The sequence below is a fragment of the Ursus maritimus genome, unplaced genomic scaffold (genome assembly GCF_017311325.1).
Source record: "Ursus maritimus isolate PB19 unplaced genomic scaffold, ASM1731132v1 scaffold_8, whole genome shotgun sequence".
Taxonomy (NCBI): domain Eukaryota; kingdom Metazoa; phylum Chordata; class Mammalia; order Carnivora; family Ursidae; genus Ursus; species Ursus maritimus.
The window spans coordinates 17,143,488-17,167,310 of NW_024426996.1; the positions used below are offsets into that span (position 1 = coordinate 17,143,488).

Consider the following 23,823-nt stretch of genomic DNA (forward strand, 5'->3'; position numbering starts at 1 on the left):
AGCCCACCTCTGCTTTCATGGAGTTTACAGTCTAGCAGGTGAGGCCGGCTTGGGAACAACAGCCACGGTACTGGCCAATGGGCTAAGTTCTAGCCAGTTCGGATGCAGTGAGAGCGTGTCATGGGGACTTCCAGCTGCCTGGTGCTTCGGGCGTAGCTTCTTTGAGGAAGTTGTATTTCAGCTGGGACAGGCAGCCATCTGCCCGGGCTTGAGTAACTGTCTTCACATCCCAGTTGTGACACGTGGACACGTTCATGTCTTAGAGCCTGAGTCCTCACGTGTAAACTGAGCATAATACACACTTGGCAGAATTTGGAAAAGGTGAGAGAATATGAGGAAATCATCTCCTAGGGCGTCAGGCACATAGAGTAAGCCGTAAGTCATAATTTCACAATTACGTATCAACGGTAAGGCATCGGGGGAGAACGGAAGGAGTTGCCCAACAGCTAAAGGTAACTTTACGGAGGGGAAACCTGGCAAAGGCTCCAAACCCGAGAGACAGTCACTACCCCAAACTCAGGCTTCCTGTCCTGAATTTCAGGTGCTGGAGCACCTGATATTCTAAGGCTCTGCCAAGTGCTCCTTTCATGATAAGTTGGTAGGGAAATTTTGAAGGTGGATCTCTTTCTAGCTGTGGACGAGCCAATGCCCCGGTTCGACCTTTCGGTTAGAGTAAGACGCCTGGGAAACAGCTCTCGGGTCAGAGGACACACGGTTAATCAAGAGACAAGCAAGTGTTGCTAAGCCGGATGACGCGGGGAGCGATGAATGCCCAGCTGGAGGTTTGAGTTGAGGGTCAGAAGGCCTGGCGCCGCCCACACAAGGCGTGGAAGTGGGAAACGGGCGCAAGGACCTTGGGCTCCGGGGTCTGGATGCCCAGCGCCGGTCCGCGGGCGCTCCCTCTCCAGGGCTCCTGGGCACTTGGCTCCGGGCCAGGTCCGCACCCTCCGAGTGGGTGTGGTTTCGTAAGTGGGCGTGACTGGCCCCAAGGGGAAAGCTTGCAAGGAAGTGGGAGCCAGCGGGGGAAGGCGGGGCGGCGAGAAGAGGGAGCAGTGGGAGGGATGCAGGGCAGGAGTGGGAGGGATGCAGGGCGCAGGGGGAGGGGTGAGGAGCAAGGGAGAAAAGGGCGCCGTGGCGGGGCGGGAGGAAGTACGCGCGGTGTCGGCTCCCGCTGGAGGCGGCTAGCGGGTGGGCCGGCCAGGTGAGCCCGAGATGCTGCGGCGCTGGAAGCCGGGGCTGCCGCTGCTGCTGCTCCTGGGCCCTCTCGGTCCCTTCTCCCCGGGCGCCCTGGCGGGACCCGAGCAGGCCGAGGACGTTGTGGAGCTGGACTTCTCCACCGAGCGGCCGGTGCACTTGGTGAGTCCGGCGTTCCTGTCCTTCACCATCGACGCCAACCTGGCCACGGACCCGCGGTTCCTCACCTTCCTGGGGTAAGCGCCGGCCTGCCTGTCCCCGTGTCCTGCCTTGCTGACCTCCGCGCCCGGGAACCTTTCTCTCTCTCCGTCTCTCTCTGTCTCTCTCCTTTCCTCCCTCCTCTCCTCCTTTCCTCTCCCGGGCAGCCGCCCCCAAACCGCTCTTTCTCGCTTTCATTCATTCAGCAAGGGTTGCCTAAGCGCCAACTAAGGGCCAGGTATTAGGGGAAATTTGGAAAAGAAACTTCCCACCTGCCCCAGAAACACGCCTGGAGGAGGGGACCCAGGCAAGTGCGCCCTTGAATTTGCAGCACAGTGTAGGACAGGTAAGATCGTGGACCAGGCTTCCCTCTCTTAAACTCTGTTAGGAAAGTTAAAAAAAAAAAAAAAAAGTCAAATGGAAAAGGTCTCCAAGGAAAATAAGTGTGTGTATATATAAAATATAATTTTATAAATTTAAAAATGAACTTTTATTATTTTTAAAAATTTTATTTATTTGAGATAGAGTGAGAGCGAGTGAGAGCATGAGAGGGGGGAAAGGGCAGAGGGAGAGAGGGAGTAGCAGGCTTCCCCGCTGAGCAGGGAGCCTGATGTGGGGCTCAATTCCAGGACCCTGGGATCATGACTTGAGCCAAGCCCAACTGACTGAGCCACCCAGGCATCCCTAAAATAAACTTTTAAGCAACAGTTTTAGATTCCCAGCAAAGTTAAGCACAAGGTAGAGATTTCCAGTTTTTTTTTTTTTAAGATTTTATTTATTTATTTGACAGAGAGACAGCGAGAGAGGGAACACAAGCAGGGGGAGTGGGAGAGGAAGAAGTAGGCTCCCAGTGGAGGAGCTCTATGTGACGCCCTGAGCCGAAGGCAGACACTTAACGACTGAGCTACCCAGGCGCCCCAGAGATTTCCAGTATTATACTGTTTTTTAAAAAATCTAAATATTAAATAAGTGAGACTTAGGGGACTACTGCAGGAACTTACAGAGCCTTAATAAAAAGATATTTTTTCAACATGAGGCTGCAAAATCAGCCATAATTTTTTTTCTTGCCTGAGAGGGACAAACTGGTGCTTGTTCACTGGCCCCTGCCCCATGAGTGCAGGCTGATCCCAGGGCAGGGAGCTGCAGGGACAGTCCCAGGTCATCTAGGCCACTTATCTAGGTCATGAGAGCCTCCGGAGATGGCCACACCTCAACCAGTCCAAACAGCTGGGCATCTCCTCATTCCCAAACACTTACACGCTCTTCTGCCTGTACCCATGCCAGCCACTGCTAATTTTGGTCATTTATTCTGTAAAGAAAAGCAGGTAGCGTAATGGTGAAGACACTGGCAGACCACACCGACTTCATTCCCAGCTCTGCCAAAGATGGGTGGCTTGGCTGTTATGGGTGGCTTGGCAACTGCAAGCCTCAATTCCTTCACCTGTAGAATAGAACTTCTAAACAGTTTGTAGGCCTGTTATGAGGATTTCATGAGATAATAAATAAGTAGGGAGCACAGCATTTGCCACAAAGTGTTCAAAATTTAAGCTCATTGCTTCTTCCTGGAAAATAATGAGTATTTGCTAACCGTTCACCAGTTCTCTGTGTGTCTCTTTTGATCATAATTAACCTCCACCTTTCCCTATGGCAGGAGAGGGAGAATTGCCTGGTGGAGAGGAATCCCCATTTTATGACCTTCCTCTTAGAGATAGGAAGCTGATATCACACAGCAGGTGGTAGGGAGAGACGGAAAGATAATTCTGGAGAAACGCTGAACTATGGGCTCAGTATCTGAGGACCCCGGGCCTAGCTTGGGAGGTGGGGTGGGGGGATGATAGGGAAAGAGAAGGCCTGAGGTGCCTTGCTGAAGACAGAGGCACTAACTGAACCACTTACCGAAATGTGAGAGCACCAGTCCTCTTCTGCTGCTGTAGCTACTGTGTGCCCCACCCTTCCCCAAGGAAGGCCATCTGGGGATTCTTCCTGGAGAAACAGATCCAAAAGAAAAGCCCTACAGCAGGATTTTTGGGATCCAGGTCTGATCACCCTGCGGTGGAGGGAACCAGTTGACTAGCACCACCCTATCCTCCCACCCCCAACGCACGCAGAACTTCCGGTCTGCAGTTAGCAAGGGTGATACCTTTGCCTCAGAACTTCCGGTCTGCAGTTAGCAAGGGTGATAACTTTGCCTCATTTCCCGTAGCACTCTTTCTTCCCCATAGCCCCCACCTTTTGGTTAAACGCGGGAGGATAATGAAACCAGAAGAGTATAGTGTGCAATAGATAAAATTATTTCTTCGGTTTCCAGAATTCAGTGTATCCCTGTTCATACGGGCTTCTCTCCCAGGCTGGCTCCTGACCACTCCAGTCCACTCCCTTGGCAGAAGCTGTCTTCAGTGCCTGCTCCCCAGAGGCTTCTGCGAGCACTTCCAGACTGTTCCTGGCTTTGATTTACAAGACTGGTGTTTGAATAGGCAGGAGCTTCCTCTTGCTGTCTGCTAGGACCTGGCTTCTCAATTAGGGTCTGAGAGCCTACTATCTCCCCAGGATGGTTAGCACAGTGCCCCAAGGGACCTGGCCCTCTCAGATGGCAACACTAAGCTTAATGCCTGTGAGATGGGTGTTGTTCTCTTACAGGTGCTCAAAAGTGCAGATGCTCAGGCAAAGATGGCAAGAGCTGAGCAGATGAAGCCGGAGGACCAAGGACAGGGTGATAGAAATAGCTGGTGCTCACTGATCCTTCAGCATGTCGGGTCGCGTTCCTAGCATCTCCTGGGTATTGACCTTCTTGTCCTTACTACAAGACTGTGAGGGCAGGACTAGTATTATCCCCATTTTTAAAAAAATAAAGAGATTGAGGGTTAGGGAGATGCAGTAAATGACCCCTAATCTACCAGCTGTTCATGAAGGAGCAGAGTCTGAGCCCAGATACTAATTGCAGGGACAAGAGTGCACAAAAATAAAGTAAGCAGTTTATAGATATAGATACAGATTTAGATATAGATTCTTAATTTAAATTCAATTTAGTTAACATACAGTGTATTATTAGTTTCAGGGTAGAATTCAGTGATTCACCAGTTGCATATAACACCCTGTGCTCATGACATCATGTGCCCTCCTTAATGCCCATCCTCCAGCTACCCCATCCCCCCACCCACCTCCCCTCCAGCAACCCTCAGTTTATTTCCTAGAGTTCAGCGTCTCTTACAGTTTATCTCCTTCTCTATTTTCATCTTATTTTATATTTCCTTCCCATCCCCTATGTTCATCTGTTTTGTTTCTTCAAAAGCAGTTTATATCCTTTAAAGGCAATAGGGTAGGCTAGAGAAGAAAAAGATTGTCCAGAAACAAATTGAGAGGACTGATGTAATGAAAAGAGGCACTGACCTGAGAATGGGAGGGTCAGGGCCCAGACCTCTAGGGTGCTTCGCCAGAGGCCTGAGCAAGTTTAATCAGATGGCATAGTTCTGGCTTCCCATGATAGCAAACAGATGTGGTTTTCTTTTTTTCCTATTTGCAATTAGAGAATGTAGAGTACACAGAACTTAAATGCCAGTGATAGAACAATCTAGAATTGGAAAGGAACATCTTTTCAGTTTGCCTTCTTCCCGAGGCAACTAATCAACAACCCAATCAAAAATTTCCTATGCCTGACTATGAGCAGAGCTTCAAAGAGGCACTGACCCTCAAAGATGGGGGGGGGGTGAGACCAGCACTGCTCAAAAGGAATATAATGTGAGCCTCATATGCAAGCTACATATGCAATTTAAAATTTTCTAGTAGCCACGTTAAAAAGGGTAAAAGAGGGGCGCCTGGATAGTTCAATCAGTTAAACATCCGGCTCTTGATTTCAGCTCAGGGTCGTGTCATGCAGCTGCCTCTGGCTCTGCACTGGGCGTGGAGCCTGCTTAAGATTCTCTTTCCCTCTCCCTCTTGCCCCCCACCCCCTGCTCATGCTCTCGCGCTCTCTCTCTCTCTCTCAAAAAAAAAAAAAAAAGTAAAAGAAACAGGTGAAGTTAATTTTAACAATATATTTTATTTAACACAAAATATCCAAAGTATTATCATTTCAACATGTAACCCATAAAAAATAATAATGAGATATTTTACATTCTTTTTCAAACCAGGTCTTTAAAAGCTGGTGTATATTTTATACTCATAGCACATCTCAGTTCAGACTAGCCACATTTCAAGTCCTAGCCACATGCGGCTAGTGGTTACCTTCTCAGCAGTGAGGTCCACAGTACAAACAAGACACACACACAAGCATGGCTCTCTAACACAGGGAAAAAAGTAGAGTGCGGAGTCAGCCCTGGAGACCCTAAGTACTCCCAGGCAGGGCGGACAAGCTGGTGCTAAGCACCGACAGCACTAATTCTGCCGCTGTGCTTCCTCTCCGCCCCTCCCTTCCCCTCCCCTCTCTTCCTTTCCCTTCCCCCCCTTTTTTTTTTAAAGATTTTATTTATTTATTTGAGAGAGAGAGAGCACAAGTAGGGGGAGTAGCAGACGGAGAGGGAGAAGCAGATTCCCTGCTGAGTGGGGAGCCTGATGTGAAGCTTGATGTGGGGCTCGATCCCAGGACCCTGAGATCATGACCTGAGCCAAAGGCAGACGCTTAACCGACTCAGCCACCCAGGTGCCCAGGCTTACTTTTCATAAGGGTTTGCTTATTTTTTTTTTCAGCAACGTTCATCCCTTTTCGCCAATTCGAGAAGTAGTTATTCATAATGACTTTCGGTAATCAGATCCCTGCATCATCATAGACAAATTTGCTTTTCATAGTCAGAAAATCACTTCTAATCAATGTCAAGTGCACGTTTTGAAAACCGATATTGGAAATAACCTCAGGCCGTCTATGTGCCTGTTGCTGAGAGAATTAACCAGAGCCAGAGAAACCGAGAACTGAGAACAATTACAAGCCATAGACTCAACATGTTTTGGCCCCTGAGCGCTGTCCCTCTGACTCAGTGCTCATCGTTCCCTTCCCTCCCAAACCTTTCCCTATGCTCCCTGGAGCCCTTTGCATGGCAACCCTGCTCTGTCCTCCTCGCAGAATATTCCCACCCTAGCTAAAACTTGGCTCTTCTCTCAAGACCCAAGAGCGGAAGTGGACGTGGCTGCCTGAGGTAGGCCTTTGGAGTGGACGCTGTGCGTTCGGCAATACTGCCGCCCTTTCCGCGTTCCCACCACGGCCTCTAAGCGATCGCCCACCAGTTTGAATGTGGTTTACACCCCTGCCGGTTTGTTACCTTGGGCAACAGCCTCCTTCTGTTCGGGTTCCTTGTCTATAAAAAGAACATGATAGCCTACCCCACTGGCTTGTTTTGGGATTGAGTGAAGGAATGTATGCAAAGTGTCTAAAACACTGAGTTTGCATGAACCCAACCCGTGCTAGAGGCGACTGCCATGACTCCAGTGTGAGGGCCACTGTCTCCCTGTCTGGCTCTCATCCTGTGTTCCCTGTCACCACACTGGGCTTTGCTCTTATTCACTTCTTTTTGATTAAAGATTGGTGTTAGGGACACCTGGGTGGCTCAGTGGGTTAAGCATGTGCCTTCGGCTCAGGTCGTGGTCCCCCATCCGGCTCCCTGCTCAGCAGAGAGCCTGTTTCTCTCTCTCTCTCTGCCGTTCCCCTTGCTTGTGCACCGTCCCCCCCACCCCCCGTCAAATAAATAAATAAAATGTAAAAAAAAAAAAAAAAAAGATCTAGTTGTAGTGTAATGAGGGGGCCCTCATCCACTCCGACTGATGTCCTTACAAAAAGAGGAAATGTGGAGGCAGATACCCACACCCAGAAGGCTGTGGAGCCTGGAGTTCGGGCCTGCAGGGAACCACCGGAAGCTGGGAGGGAACCTGGAACCGCTCCTCCCCCAGTAACTTCAGAGGGAGCGTGGCCTTGCAGACACCTTGGTTTCCTATTTCTAGCCTCCACACCCATGAGAGAGTAAATTTCCGTGTTTGGGGGACCGGTCTGTGGTACTTTGATTCTGCGGCCCTACCAGAGTCCTGGGGTCTCTTGGCAGCATTTGGCCAGGTGGACAACGAAGCTCTTTCTCATCCCTTCGGGGCTATGTCGCTCCCGTTTCTGGGGGTTCCCCCACCTCTTTAACACGTCTTCTTCGCCCCTTTCTCTAGCTTGTCTTAAATGTTTGATGTTCCTCGGACTTCTGACTTGGGCCTTCTTTTCATATCACATAGCCTCCTGAGTGGTCTCCCCCGCCTCCGTGGCTTGACGTCGTGCCCTGTGTGCTGGGAAAGTTTAACAGTTGCTCTGGGGAGGAGGGGAAACTATCTATGGGCTGCTGGTGGGTTTTGTTTTTTGGTGTGTGTGTGTGTGTTTTTCCCCTGATTTCTGTGGTATACATGCTCGCACCGCGGCTGATTGCGAACTGCCAGCAGCTCAGCGGCTTGTTCTCGAAGTACCCCGGCTGGCTCTCACAGCGGGTAGGCGCCGGTGCAAGCTGGCTGCCGCACACCTCCGCTTTGGTGTCGGAGGTAAGCCGCTTATTTTTACACGGAAGGTAAAATAAAAATACCTGCAGACTTTGCTTTGCCCTAACAAACTGCTCGACTGGAAGTCGACTATCTGCAGCTGCTTTTATGTGGGTGTTTTTCGTTTACTTCCGAGTCACTGTGGTGGTGATCGATCCCCCCCACACTCCTCCCCCCCATATGATAGAAGTAGTGTACCTTTGATCAGTTTTATTTTTATGACATGTTTTGCAGCTGTTTAAAATCTGCTTTTGGTCAGAGGGCATCACTATGGTATTCTCAAAACAAGAAAATGTTCCCTTGCAAAGAAGACGAACAACAAGGTCTTTAAAACCAATACTTTTGAAACACGTGATTTCCTTACTTGGCAGGAGCCATAACTTTGGGTTTTAATTGTGTTCAGAAAACAGTCTTTGTCTGGCCCCACTTGGCCCTTCATCAGGGTGGACTCGCTTGTTCATTCACTTAACAAATATTTATTGAGCACCAGCTGTTTGCCCGGCCCTTATCGGCCCTTATCTTGGTGCTGCGGAGATTCTGATCAGCCAGAGAGATAAGAGCTTGCAGGGCGTGGAGGGGAGAGAGATAGGAAACCAAGCAAATAACAGGAAGCTAATTTCAGAGAATGGTGAATGATGTGAAGAAAATCAAAGCAGAGTAAAGTGATTGAGAGTGACCTGAGGTGGTATAGTCGCTCTCTGTGGGAGGTAGGCTCTGGGACTCGGGCGTCTGACCCAGGCTGTGTGCAGATATGTATCTTGACGTACCATAGCTCCTTCCACCTGGTGGTAGTTTTCTTCCATTTCCCAGAGGGCATCAGTCTCTGCTACCAGCTACACAAAAAATCGAAATAAGCTTCCTCTATCAACAAAGGCAGTCAATATGCCAAGGACCAGAATCAATGCCTGACCAAAGGCTGGGGGACAGAGCCAGCCCGAAGTGACTCTGAGGAAGCTCCTTGTATTCGTTGTGGGGCCGTGTCTCTGCACCCGTGGGCTGCAGGTCACCAGTCACTGACGTTTAGACCGAGGACCCTCCATTCTGCATCTCGCCTGGATGTGTCCCTCAGCCCCAGTTACTTACGGCCGAGGGCCAGATGGAAATATGTTTTTTGGTGTTGCTTTAGCATTTCCAGTTCTACAAAACTGAGCTTCTGCCCCTGCCCTCACCCCCATCTCCAGCGTATCCCCTGTTCTTCATCTCAGCGAATGTTACCATCTTCCAAGATGCTTCCCAGGGGGTAATCCTTGACTCTTCTGTAATATCCGATTAAACACCAAATTCAGTATTTCTGCCTCCACAGGTGTCTTGAATATCCACCTCTCTCCACCCCAAGGCTGTTACCCGATCTCAGCCTATCACTTCCTGCTTATGTTAATGTGACCACACTCTTGGTCCTTCTTTTCAGGTATTTACACTGCAGCGTGAGATTCTTTTCTAAAATAGAAGTCTGCTGAGGCCATTTCACTGCTTTAAATCCTTCCATAGCTCTAAATTGCCCTCATAGAAAGCTGGATTCCAGGACATGGTGGCTCACAGTCCCTCCACGGTGCGGCCCTATTTACCTCTGTAGTCCATCCTCTCCACGCAGCTCCCTGCCCCCAGTCTGCAGGCTCTAACCCCATCTGTTAGCTCTTCAGCGGCGTCCTATTCTCTTCGACCTCCGGCTTTGCCCGACATTTCTCTACACCTAGAACGCTTCCTTCAACCCCACCTCACTATCTTTGACCCGGATAAGATTTATTCCTTTTGAATGTCAAACAGTGAAGCTACTTCCCCCCAAAACCTCTAACCACACCCTACCCCCAGCCCAAAGTTTGGGTTAGGATCCCCTTCCTGTGTTCTCATAGCACTGTTTTAGAATTGCCTATTTACCTGTTTAAATACATATGTATGCAATTGGGGCGCCTGGGTGGCTCAGTTGGTTAAACGTCCAACTCTTGATTTCAGCTCAGGTCATGATCTCAGGGTCATGGGATTGAGCCCCCACCCCACCCCGTAACCCTGGTCTGGCTCCGTGCTCACCGGGGAGTCGGCTTAGAATTCTCTCTCCCGCTCCCACTGCCCCTCCCCCACTTTTGAGAGCTCTCTCTCTAAAATAAATAAATAATAAATCTTAAATAAAAAAATATATATGCAAGACTGTAAATTATATGAGAACAGTGGCTATCTCTGTCTTGTTTGCTATTGTATCCCCAGCAACTAGCATATGCCTGGCAGTATGGGCCTGCCATGAATATTTATTGATTAACAGATGGCTATGTCTCCCTTCACTAAATTTTGGTTTCTTCGCTTATCTTTATTTTTATTTATTTTTTTTAAAGATTTTATTTATTTATTTGACAGAGATAGAGACAGCCAGCGAGAGAGGGAACACAAGCAGGGGAAGTGGGAGAGGAAGAAGCAGGCTCCCAGCAGAGGAGCCCGATGTGGGACTCGATCCCGGAACGCCAGGATCACGCCCTGAGCCAAAGGCAGACGCTTAACCGCTTTGCCACCCAGGCGCCCCTCTTCGCTTATCTTTAAAAAATAGAAACATACACACAAAACCACCTTGTATAAATTAAAATGTCATATGCTTATTATGGAACACTTATAAAATACAGAAGAGAGTCTGCCGTCCATCTCAGTACATAGTAATGACCCCTGTTACCACCTTCTATATATATTATTTTCATTGTTGAAATCACACTATGTCTGCAGTTTCTTCTAATTGTGGTAAAAGATACCAACCATAAAACTTACCATTTGGGGCGCCTGGGTGGCACAGCGGTTGAGCGTCTGCCTTCGGCTCAGGGCGTGATCCCGGCGTTCTGGGATCGAGCCCCACATCAGGCTCCTCTGCTATGAGCCTGCTTCTTCCTCTCCCACTCCCCCTGCTTGTGTTCCCTCTCCCGCTGGCTGTCTCTATCTCTGTCGAATAAATAAATAAAATCTTTAAAAAAAAAAAAACTTACCATTTAACCGTTTTAAGTGTGTAGTTCAGTGGCATTAAGTATACTCATACTGCAGCCATCACCACCCCCCACCTGGGAACTTTCTCAGTCTTCCCAGATGCAAACTCTGTGCTCATGAAACAACAGCGCCCTCTTCCCTGCTTATTTTTGTTTGTGTTTGTAGCGAAGTGGAAATGGCTTTCTTCTGAATCCTTACTTAGTCCAAGTTAGCATCTCTGCTTATTTTCAAGTGGTTGTGAGGATTTGGGGGCACAGGCCATCCTTCCTGGGTTCTTTGGTGCTGCCTGGTGTTTAAGTCAGCACTGAATGCCAGGTTGATAATATTTCTTTTCTTTTTTTTTTTTTAATTTTTTTTTTTTATTATGTTATGTGAGTCACCATACAGTACATTTCTGAAGCCTCACTTTGTACTGCGTTTCCGCATGCCGGAACCTACAACACCCTTAGGGGCCCATGAAAATCTTCTAACTTCTTGTAAGAGCCAAAGAACATGAACTTTTAGGTCAAAAAAAATATTTTCATATATAATATTCACTCGTTTGTCTTTATAGAAATATCATCACGAAATATAATTTTAAATATTTTTTTTTTATGGAGGAAGAGGGTGATGAAGGCACGAGTGCCTAGGTAGTACAGTAAAAAGTTCTCAAGTTATGAATAAACAAAAGAATGGGGAAGAGGAATTGCTGAAGTTTTTAATGCAGGAGACTTATCCTTTGGTCTGTTTCCCTCTTTTAAGTTCTCTTTCCTAAGCATAAATAAAGTCATCTTTCAAACATTTTACATAGCAGTATATATAGTTTCAGCAATATCCTAAAATTTTAGATTTAAAAATTTAAAAATTTTAAATTTTAAGTCAGGCCTCTAATTCCTCGGATGTTAAGACATGTTGCCAATTAATTAGTCCTCCTGGAACGATTTTCCAATTTGGAAGAACCCACCTGGAAGCTAATTAATCGGACCATTGCAAAGAACTGCATGGCATTGGTTTTCTGTGTTTTAACAGAATTCAGAGAATAGTGTGGCCAGAATCACATGTGTGAGACTTCAGAAATGCATGGCAGGTGTCCCTGTTACCTGTGTCTTCTGGTATCTTCATTTTATTCACTTAAATATTCATGACATCTTCATCTTTCTGCGGGAAGGGATTGTAGAGTGTTCTGATTCCGTTCTAGAGCATTTGGTGCCATTCGGAGCACCTAACGGGCACCCACCAGCAGCATTTTTGACTTGATGAGCTATGCATTTAGAATTGTTCAAATTAGAGTTGTTGATGATAGGAATTAGAATCTTACCTAATTCTAATTCATTTGACTTAAATTTAGAAGGACAGTTTTCCTTGAAAGCCAGAGTTAAGGAGAAGAGGAAGAATCCTAACTCATTTATGAACTTATCTGAGAACATGAACTTTTTTTTTTACATTTTTTTAGAGATTTATTTAATTTTATAATTTTTTTAGGTTTATTTCTTTATTTGAGAGAGAGAGTGAGAAAGCATGAGTGGGGAGGAGAGGGAGAAACAGTCTCCCTGCTGAGCAAGGAGCCTGATGCGGGGCTCAATCCCAGGACTCTGGGATCATGACCTGAGCCCAAGGCAGATGCTTAACCGACTGAGCCACCCAGGTGCCCTAAGATTTACTTATTTCAGAGAGCGCATGAGTGCAAGTTGGGAAGGTGCAGAGGGAGAGAATCCCAAGTAGCAGACTCCCCACTGAGTGTGGAGCCTGATGTGGGGCCAACCCAAGACCCCGAGATCAAGTCAAAATTAAGAGTCCAGTGCTTAACCTACGGAGGTACCCGGGGGCCCCAAGAATATACATTTTTGAAGACAATCTATTTTTCAAAGAAACACAGAGTCAGCTTTCCTAGAGTGCCCACTCTCTTAACCTTCATCGATCATAAAAGGTTGTGAGTGTTTTGAAAGTACGCAACACTATCCTACTTGTCAAGTTAAAATAGAAGTTCTTGCCAGAGTCAGAGCTCCAGGTTGCCTGCAGGCGCCTAGACGTGCAACCTTGTACTTGGACAGGGTCAGACTGAGAAGACTTCCCCGTTCTCGCGCTAGGACTTCTCCCTCCAAGCCCCGTACAGCTACGTATTAAGAAATAGGTCCACCTCAAGCGTAATCATGTTTGACTGGATTTTCCTGGAAAACATAATTTTAATTACGTGCTTGTCTCCGAACAGTTCTCCAAAGCTTCGCACTTTGGCTAGAGGCTTGTCTCCAGCATACCTGCGATTTGGTGGCACCAAGACGGACTTTCTCATTTTCGATCCCCAAAAAGAACCGACCTTTGAAGAGAGGAGTTACTGGCAGTCTCAAGTCAACCAGGGTGAACTTTTTAAACATTCCCGATACATTTTAATTCCCTTGAGTCAGTCTTGAGCATTCTCAGAGAAATGTTCCAGCTGACATTTAACAATTAGTAAGAAATCAAGGGCTCCCGACTGCCCGATGGAGGCACTCTCACAAAAGGAGGAAGCAGGGGGGCAGGTTTCCTCCTCGCCATGTTTTCATGAATGTGAGACCCCACACAAAAAATTGTGCTGGGCATAACTGAGAGTTAATTGTGCTGTAAATAGGACAATGATTGTAGCTGAAGGACACAGCTGCTTAGTGGGAGCGTGTGGGCAGAAACGTGTCAAACTGAAAAGAGTATTTCCAGCTGAAGACACACAGCATTGGATTGAAACCCATTTATTCTGAAAATAGAATGTGAATGGAAGGTATAACAAGAGGGTGTGGGGATACGCTCTGCCTCTTAGGATGGATTTTAAGATTTGATTTATTGGGCAGTGATTGTCAAACTTCATTGGCTATCCGTAGTCACCTGGGGTGAGTTTGAATATTTAGATTCCGTGTTCCAACCTTAGATTACGAGTTTAGCAAGCTCCTCAGGTGATTCTGCTATTTGGAAGCCTGTTGGCTCCCCCTGAGAAACCTGCCCTAGGGAGCAACGAGGATCTGCCCTATGTCTTTCATAAGGACTATACAGACATCAAACGGAAGTTAAATCATTATTGTAACATTTATGAAAAATATGGTGCATATATAGTTGAATTATTTACACATCATGTATATATTAGTGAATAATATTTCATTATTTCATATATTACATATTTTCCTTCTATTTTCTTCAGCTAGGAAGTGTCCAGAAGAGTTAATCAGTAATTGGGCCAAAATTGATAGAAGAGTAATTAGAAAAAAAAATGAAAAAATAACAGGAGAATTCTCTTCAAATGCCATATTGGAATAATTTATGTTTAGACTTAACCATTCCCATCAGTCACGTGTGTTTGAAAGGTCTCTTAAGTTCAGACAGGAGACTCTCCTTTGCTCATCAGTTTTCCTCATCCTGTGTGTATATGGGGGAGGGGGTCAGGTGCCTCTGAAACATCCTTTTTGAGCACAGGGAGGGATGAGGCAACAGCTGCCAGAAAGCCAGAACATGCAGCTTCCCAGAAAGGAAGTTGTTGGCCGGTCAGCCCGCACTGGCAGCCAGCGCCCAGCAGCTCTGCTGTCCTGTGATAAGGAAGCACGGTCAGCCTGACAGCACGGTGGTTGATTTTCCCAATTGCCCATGTTGTGGTCTCAGAAGTTTGAGGATACCATATTTGAAGGAGAAAAAAAAGTCAACATTTCCCGTCCCACCATTATGGCAAGAGGAAATCATCACAAAGCAGATAGAGTCCAGCAAGACAAATTTCTGAGTATTTTGAAAGTGAATCTTAAGAGAATTGAACTATGTTTTCTTCGGTGGGGTTCTCTAGCAATTTTAAGTTTCTGAAGAGCCTTCTGAATTGTTAAATAACTTGAAGTTATGTCCAGTGTAGCTGTGTCCAGGGTATGTCCAACGTTTCTTAGGAGACCTGCCCTTTGGTGGTTTTTTTGTGTGGTGATTGGTTAGCCAGCAAATTTGACATGTGTAACAGAATATATCTTTCTCTGACCTCATGCCTAAAAACCAGAAATGTATTATCCTGCTTTAGTCACATAAATAGGTAATGAACGAAATGTATGGGATTTCAACCTCACCACTTTGAAAAGAGATTCGCTAAACTATTTCTTCCATTTGCAGATATTTGCAAATCTGGCTCCCTCCCTTCTGATGTAGAGAAGAAGTTACAGTTGGAATGGCCCTTCCAGGAACAATTGCTGCTCAGAGAACAGCATCAGAAAAAGTTCAAGAACAGCACTTACTCGAGTAAGAGACGAAGGGCACCCTGCAGGTGTCCCAGCCCCCAAAATACATGGATAGCTTGAACTTGAGCTTGAATCACGTAAGCCCTACAACAGTTGGGTAAAGCGGCATAATACTCAAATGTTATCAAGAGTTAATGGGAGATCTTGAACCCAAAACTTCTGGTTTTTTTTCTCTTCTCCACCTGACTTTGCCTACTAGCCATGAAGTGAAATCCAGAAATCATTCATTCACGAGCTGATAATAACCTTTACTGCTCTGAAGAACTAGGAAGTCAGGGAAGACACGGATACATTCTTTGTGAAAAAGTAAAATACAGAAGTATGAAGAGTAAATCATGGGGGCGCTTTACTAGCTCAGTCAGTAGAGCCCGCAACTCTTGATCTCAGGGTTGGGAATTCAAGCCCCATGCTGGGTGTACAGATTATTTATTTAAAAATAAAAATAAATCTTTAGGGGAAAAAAAGAGCAAGTTGTGAAAACCATTCACACCTCGTCATCCATTCCATCCAGAATCCACCCATTCTCATCCCAGAAGCAACCCCTATTTTGAGCTGGTATACCATTAGGCAGTGGAAGCCTGTGTCATACCAGACACTGCTGGCCATCAAGCAGCTCTCTCTTTTTCTTTCCTCTGTGGCTTTGCAGACATAGAACTAGCTCGACGAAGACAGAATTTATTTCCATTCACTGAAACAGTTATCCAGTCTTCAAAATGGGATAATGTTGTCATGCAGGGCTTTAAAACAACTGAAACAAGCAATCCTTATTTAACTATGAAAAATATTTTTATCTGAAAGTTGGTGTTTTAGACCCAACTAAGTAAGGGATGATATTGGCCCAGATCTCAGCTAAGGGAATAACTGCTCAGATATTCTACAACTGTCTTTTCATTTTTAAAAAATAAATTATCTTGTAGTTAACTTGGGTCACTTGGCCTTTCTAAGAGTACATTATTGGAAGTAGATTCTTTGTCTTTGTAAGATTTTATTGGCTACTATCTGGATTTCAGTGTATCCAGTGGGTTTTTATTTTTTTATTTATAAGGTACAGAAAAGATGTGACACATAAGACATCAGAAAATAGTTTACATGTCATTAGATAATGCATCCTCTAAATTATTTATTGCATTTTAAATGGGGTGGGGAGCAACTCTGACACTTTAATAACATGATCTGTGGTTGCATGGAATTTGGCCTGACACAGGGCCATCTCAGTCCCATGAAGGGAATGACAAGAGGACAAGAGACCTATAGCAGTAAGGTCTCACAATAAATCACTATGATATAGGTCTGCTAAGAGAAGACTCCATGGTGTTAGGTAATCTATTGATTTCTACTTTATTTTGCATCATGTTAAGCATTACACCTGTTTACACCAGTTTCCTACCTCACACAATCTATCTGGAATCAAGATGGCAGGTTTCCACCATCTTTCCCTGCCTCTGGGACTAGGACCTTCATAGTTCCTACACCAGAAGAAAGTTCCTTCACTAACTATGTAAATATGTCATTGTAGCCACCCTATTAGCTAAAATATTTAATAAATATGGATACTTTATTTGTATTTGGAAACATTTGACTCTTGGTTTGAAATTTTTTGTTTTAACATACATGTCTTAGAAACATATAGATAGGAATGCACTGTGTTTAGTCTGGGCACCAACTCCTTATGGTGAGAAGTATCTCAGAGGCCTATAGGTGTTTCCACACATTGTCCTGTACTGACGACTGAGGTTGGTAATGCCTGAGGAACTTGGGCTGGCATTGTCTAATGGAAGAGACAGCAAAAGTCTATGGTGGTAAGGACAGTCACTGCCCTTCAATGTGTCTGTCATGGCACTGACTAATAGTCAGTGGCCTACACCCTTAAAACAGGTGTCCTAGAAGATATAGGCAAGTTTTCTAATTATAGGACCCACTGGATGGTGGGTTTCACTTAAGTAGAAGGTGACAAAAACATTTGTCATGAGACTGCAAACTTTGTAAGCCTGTTTAGGCAGGAAAAGGAAGCAATGTTACAGATGTAATTCTGGGTGTGACTGCAGAAAGAACTTCCTTATTCAAATAGTTCTACTTAATGAGCTAATTCTTTGCTCTCCTTCTCCACCTCTCTTCCTCATCACCTGACTCGTCCGCCTCCATCACCCACTCCCACACTGGAACTGGACACACTCATATAAACAGACATGGCGTAACGCCAGGGAAAGAACCAGTGCCAGTTTTAGTGTAGCATTTAAGTTATCCTTGTCCCAGGGATCTTTCCACCCTCTCGTAGAATAAGAGATAAGAGACTGGGTCATAATTGGGAATTGGAAAATTAGCTGTAAGTTTTCTTATTGTTCATGTTTTGAGGAGAGAGTAGGCTGAGTGGGTTGTGTTTTTCTTTTTAAGAGTAGATTCTAACTCAGTAATACACAGCCCTTATTCTAGATGTTACTATTATGTTGTAGGAAGCATATAATAGAATTTTAAGTTATATAAATTCCAAGTGCATTTGGAAAAATGAAATAGACAAAGAGTCAAGTATGAGTTGAATAAATATTCTGAAATGCAAGCATTCTAGGTTTTTCGAAAATGCCATAGAGGGATGAGGTAGTGACAGTGCCTGCTATCTGTAAAGGCTTTTATGGCTTACAAAGGGTTTTCGCATATGCCGTTTCAACCTCGGTTTTGTGAGTAGGCACACGGTGGTGCTAGTTCCAGGACTGTGGATCCATAGCTGAGGCTCACGCAAGGTAAAGGGGTCACCCCGATCATACAGTCTATAAGTGGGAGAGTGGGTCCTGGAGCTCAGGTCTTAGGAGGATTCCTGACTCACGAAACTTTTTACGGCATGATTTTGCAATATGTATGTCTAACATGGAGCTGTGACTAAGACAGTCTAGTCACCCCTTCACAACAGGCTCTAGTAAGGGCACTGCCACCAAATAGCTAAGCAGTGTTGGGCAAAGCACTTCATTTCCGTGGGTATCAGTTTCCTCATGGAAAAACGAGGGTAGAGGTTTGGGGAGAACCCAACAATCCCCAAGGCTCTGTCTGTGTCATCCCAAACCATGGCTCAGGATCCAGTGGTATGCTGGGCCACAGGACGGGAGAGATTTTCCACCCTTGTTGCCCATAACTCCCTGATGACAGGCAGCAGCTCTGTGGAAGTGGGTGACACAGCAGACATCTAAAACACCTCAAAGAACTTGCGAGAGACGTTTCTGCCCCTCAGCCTTTACCGGCAATATTAAATTGAGGGTTTCTCTGCTAAGCTCACCCGGTAATTCACTTAGATTTTTTTTAAACTTAGAGAGTTCAAGAGTGAATTTCTATTCAACAAGTAACCCTAAATATACATGAAAATTGCAGACTTATTATGCATACGATACCCGACTTGGAGGTGATATTCAAACTGACATTATTGCCACTCTCAAGCAGTGATTTTAGACTAGCTAGTGGTTAGAAAAGTGGAGTTCAAAAGTCCCCAAACCTTTATAGCACTTACGTGACTCAGTAATTTTTTTAGTTTTAATTTTAAAGTTATCTTACCTAGTCCCAAGTAAATACCTAAGAGTTTCAGTTATTAAGTTGTTCAGTCCCAGATTCTACTAGTAATATAGTTCTTGTCATGTCCAACAGAGTTGACGTTTCCCTTGAAAAACTAAAGGGTCCGGTAGTATCCATGCGAGTAGGGTTGCTTGGTTGAGTTTGAATTTCAGATAAACTGATTTTTCTTTTTTACTATAAGTATTTCTCAAATATTGCATAGACACACAGTAAAAATTATTTCTCATTTATCTGAAGTCCAAACTGAACTAGTTGTCTATATTTTCCTTTGTTCAGTCTGACAACCACATGGTGAATTTCTTGAGTCTTGCCAGATGTCTTGGCACAGAGTTTGGAAACCACAGATCCATAGCCCGAGGCCAGTTTTTTAATGTCAAATTTTACTTATTTAAAATTAATAAACCCTATACATGAATTTCCCCAAAATTGTTTTTAAATAGAGTAAAATTTACCAAAATATTTTGTGACTGGGTTTGTGAGTAGAGATGTTTCAGTTATGAAGAGTGTGGCATGTATGGACTAATGACAGTCTGGCCCATGCAGGAGTTCCCCTGAGGTCATCTGAACACAACCCGAGTGCCAGACCAAAGCTTCTGATACTGTACCTGGTTCAGCATGGAAAGTTGATTCAACAGCTGTAGTAAATGAAGTCCTAGTAAATTCTGGTTTTTTAAGTTTTTTATTTGCCTGTCCAATTTTTTGTCTCGTATTTATAATTATAGTCACTCATATAGGACTATAATTCCTTCAGTTTAACAACCAAAATAGTTATTCGTTGGAAAACAAATCTGGAGGCCTTCATTACTGTGGTGCTGACCCAGCCATTAAGTTGCAACATTTTTCTTTTAGAAAGCTCCGTGGATATGCTGTATGCTTTTGCAAATTGCTCGGGACTGGACTTGATCTTTGGGCTAAATGCCTTACTACGAACAGCAGACTTGCAGTGGAACAGCTCTAACGCTCAGTTGCTCCTGGACTATTGCTCTTCCAAGAATTATAACATTTCTTGGGAACTAGGCAATGGTAAGTGCCCCCGGGGAACATTTCATTGGTAAGGAGATTCCCGTTTGGCATTACTTGTTCCGATTTATGACATTCTTTTTAATATTAGCAAATATACTTTTGGTTCGGCACACTTGTACGAGTGCTCAACAGTGCAACTTTTGCAACCGCTTATGGCAGAACACTCCTTTGTGTATCCTAGAACCTATTGTGAATCCTAGTTTATGTTTTGCTTGAGGTGAAGACAACTGGCTGGACCCAGAAACTTCCACAGCTCCTGGGCTCACTTGACGTTTTCGGGATTGCTTAAACCTATTACGGTTGGCAGGCTGGACTCAGAAAACTGCAAAGCAGGCACTTTTGCTTTTGCCCTTTCATTTCTTTCTCTGTTTCTCAACTTGTCAATTAATCTCAGCAACTCCATCCTAACCATCATGATAGGCTCCAGCTAGAAGTTCCTGGTGTAGAAGACCACTCAGGTCAAGCTCCTGATGGTTCCCTTCTTCACTTTTTTGCAAAGAACTTGTAAATTCTAACTGAAGTGCTAATGATTTGTCACATTCATTTAAACATATTTATAGTGCTTTTTCCACACATGAGCCAATGGAACTGAAACTAAAATGGGAAATGAGATGTAGTAATATGATGGGCACATACTATATTCCAGGCACTGTTCTGAGCATTTAATAAGTATTATTTTCTCTTTGGTGGATACAATTATGGCCTTCATTTTACAGATGACAAAAGAGGCACAAAAAGATTAGTTAAATACCCACGTGACGTGGGCCTACCAAGTGGAGGACTTGGGGTTTGAACCCAGGTTATCTGGCTCCAGAGCAAAGTCCCTGCTTTCTTGGAGTTCCATTCTAGAGGAAGGGAGCCAGACGGACCAGAAAGCAAGCAAAGAAATAAGATACATGTCTGTAGTGGTGTGTGTTACAGTAGTGTCTAGAGACAGATTTGGGGATGAGGTTGCTAAGGGTAACTGGCAGGTGAAGCACAGAACACAACATAGGGGCAGAGGGAACCATATCTTAGCTAGACGCTGAACAACTTTCAATAATGGCAACACGTGAATAATGGATCATCTGAACCCGTCCTTATATCTCTCCCTCCCTACTTTCCTACCGTACCCAACCCCAACTCCTTTTGCTCTTCAGAGTAAGATAACAGAGCTATGCCATCCTGTTTCCCTCTTTCTTGGGCCCCCTTTTGCAAGAAAAAGGTCTGCTTTCCAGAGAGAAGGAGAAGGGAACAAGGCAGAGTGTGTGCAAGATATTTGGGGAAGTAGACTGAACACTCTGTGCCTCCTTCCCATGTCTTCAGTGTGGCTACTTCCAGGCTCACCTGCACAGATAATTTCTGAATAAACAGTCTCAGTAAGGCTTTTAATGGCATTGTAGAAATCAGTTTTTCAATGTCTTCCCCTCCCACTCAAGCTTTTTGTCCTCTTTAAGTAAATCAGTTTATTAAATACTGGATGTAGCCTATTCCCCAAATATCCCTTAGTTTAATAGCCCCATTATTAACTTCAAATCATTGTAATAGCCCCTCATACTTTAGTTATGTTATTTGCATTTGTGTTGAACTGAAATATGTTCTTCATAATGAGGGGTTTTCCTTCTCTTGCCTTTGAATTCTAAGTTTTTGTAACTGGAAAATGTTTTCTTGCTTTCTTATGCTTCTTTTAAGTTTGCTTTCAAATACCAAATTTCTAAGTACGTGATTACCTTGAGAACTGCTATCTTTCAGAACCTAACAGTTTCCGGAAGAAGGCTGGTATTTTCATCGATGGATTGCAGTTAGGAGAAGATTTTGTCAAGTTGCATAAACTTCTAGGAAAAACCACTTTCAAAACTTCGCATCTCTATGGGCCTGATGTTGGCCAGCCTCGAGGAAAGACGGTCAAGATACTGAGGAGGTAGGAACTAGAGGAAGCAGAACCACTTTTCTTAAAAATAATATTTCTCTCTGGTGAAGAATTCTCAATAGTCCACCTGTTATTAAACCATCTGCTACTTAAGCAGATGTTTTACCAAAAGAGGAAACGTTGACTGGCTCAGAATACCAGTTTGTGTTTGCCTGATGCTAAGGCAGTGACCAGCCCATTTCCAGGCAACAGACCTGTGCATACATTGCGCATATATATTGTGCATATGAGGATTAAGTAAAGATCGTAATAGATTTTTTTCTTCCAGTTTCCTGAAGGCTGGCGGAGAAGTGATTGATTCGGTTACCTGGCACCAGTAAGTCTGGCTCCTGCTCTTAGTACTAAGAAACTAATGCTCATTTTACTTACTACTTAGTTTTCAAAAAATTATTTCCATTTAACTACTAATTGACATAGCTCAAATAAGAAACAAATGGTATCTCAAGCAGCAATGTACTAGACTTCTAATATTAATAAAACAAAAATTTAAACTTTATTTTAAATCATGTGGTAGTTCCCGTAAGATCGAGGCACACTATCATTTAAATCATGGAGCAGATGAGTAGCTGAAATCACTATACTTGTCAAAGAACAGGTAACCTATAAGTACTGCACTTCTGACTGTGTCTTTTCCAGACAGAATAACTGCGGGGCGCCTGGGTGGCTCAGCCGGTTAGGCCTCTGCCTTCGGCCCGGGCCATGATCCCAGGGTCCTGGGATCAAATCCCACGGCTGGCTCTCTGCTAAGCGGGGAGCCTGCTTCTCCCTCTGCCTGCCGCTCCTCCTGCTTGTGCTCTCTCTCTCTCTGTCAAATAAATAAAACCTTAAAAAAAAACAGAAAACAGAATAACAGATCCTCTTCCATCTTGGTCTCTTCTTGCCAGAAGTTCTGCCTTTTTTTTTTTTTTTTAAATAACAGAGGGATGGGAAGAGGTAGGAAGGAGAGCCAGGTAGCCAATTAACTTAAAAGCAGAAAGTACAGTTACTTTTTTCTGAATATTCTCTGAATAATTTAGCTACTACTTGAATGGACGAATTGCTACCAAAGAAGATTTCCTAAACCCTGATGTGTTGGACACTTTTACTTCATCTGTGCAAAAAGTTTTCCAGGTAATAGTCTTTTTTTTTTTTTTTCTAATGGAGCGTGTCCCCTTTCTCTCTAGGGGCTATGGTCCAAGACCCTCAGTGGATGCCTGGAACCACAGATAATATCAAACCCTCTATATACTTTTTCCTAAACATACGTTCCTATGATAAAGTTTAACTGATAAATTAGGCACAGTAAGAGATTAACAACAATAGTAATAAAATGGAACAATTATAACAATACACTATAATAAAAGTTAGGTGAATGCGGTCTCTCTCAAATGTGGTCTTCTTGCGATGACGTGAGATGATAAAATGCTTCGTGATGAGATGGAGTGAGACGAATGACATATGTATTGTGACGTGGCGTTAGGCTACTAGTGACCTACTGATGACAGGTTGGGAGGATCATCAGCTTCCAGACCACAGTTGACCGCAGGTAACCGATACTACAGAAGGCGAAACCATGGACAAGGAGGGACTTCTGTAAATCCAGAGTGTTTATTATGCAGTCTAGCGAATTCTAAATTCCATACGGATATACAATTACGTGTTTTTCTTTAGATAACAGGCACTTAGTCACTTTCGGTCCCCCCTTAGCATCAGGTCTTACCCGTGTGTTTCGATTAAAAATTAAAAGCACTTCCAGTAGCCTTTTGGTAGCATTAACTCTCCAAGGCCATAGGAAGGGAGGATTTACATCCCTTCCACACTTAGTCTTCCCATAAAAGTAAATTGCCCAAACCTAAATGACCATGAACATATTTTTAAGTATATTGGACAAATCAGTCTGGGAATACGAGGCTTTGACACCATAGTTGGTCAGCTTGTCTGCAAATGTAATGGGGACTCTCCTGTTCCATAGGTTGTTGAGGAGACCCGACCCCACAAGAAGGTTTGGTTAGGAGAAACGAGCTCTGCGTATGGGGGTGGAGCGCCCTTGCTGTCTAACACCTTTGTGGCTGGCTTTATGTGAGTGAAGCAGCACCGCCTCGGGGATCAGCCTGCAACGTCCTCCTGGCCTTTTATTAAACAGCTTCTGTTGAGACGGCTCATCCGCCACACAGCGGATCAAAGACGGTTTCTATGGCAGAGACCCAAGATTCATGCCAGATTTTGCAAGAAAATGTTTTCCTGAAGTTTGTTGGACATCTGTAATGGGTGTTCCAAATTAATCATTGTATGAATGAATTGTTTTAGAAGTGCTGT

General features: G+C 44.5%; 1 protein-coding gene across 3 annotated transcripts in view; it reads left to right on the forward strand.

The window, feature by feature from the left end:
* Nucleotides 1-447: 447 nt before the first annotated feature.
* Nucleotides 448-23,823, forward strand: part of HPSE (heparanase) — a 33,436-nt gene continuing 10,060 nt past the window's right edge. Inside the window, exons 1-8 of one of the 3 annotated variants that reach the window (XM_040624945.1) lie at nucleotides 448-1,430; nucleotides 13,028-13,173; nucleotides 14,920-15,045; nucleotides 19,446-19,619; nucleotides 21,351-21,519; nucleotides 21,797-21,844; nucleotides 22,545-22,638; nucleotides 23,480-23,586. In XM_040624945.1, the coding sequence (XP_040480879.1) occupies nucleotides 1,213-1,430; nucleotides 13,028-13,173; nucleotides 14,920-15,045; nucleotides 19,446-19,619; nucleotides 21,351-21,519; nucleotides 21,797-21,844; nucleotides 22,545-22,638; nucleotides 23,480-23,586 (1,082 nt within the window). In that variant the 5' untranslated portion in view covers nucleotides 448-1,212. The remainder of the gene's footprint in view (nucleotides 1,431-13,027; nucleotides 13,174-14,919; nucleotides 15,046-19,445; nucleotides 19,620-21,350; nucleotides 21,520-21,796; nucleotides 21,845-22,544; nucleotides 22,639-23,479; nucleotides 23,587-23,823) is intronic. The other 2 variants (XM_040624946.1, XM_040624944.1) reach the window with 2 other exon arrangements.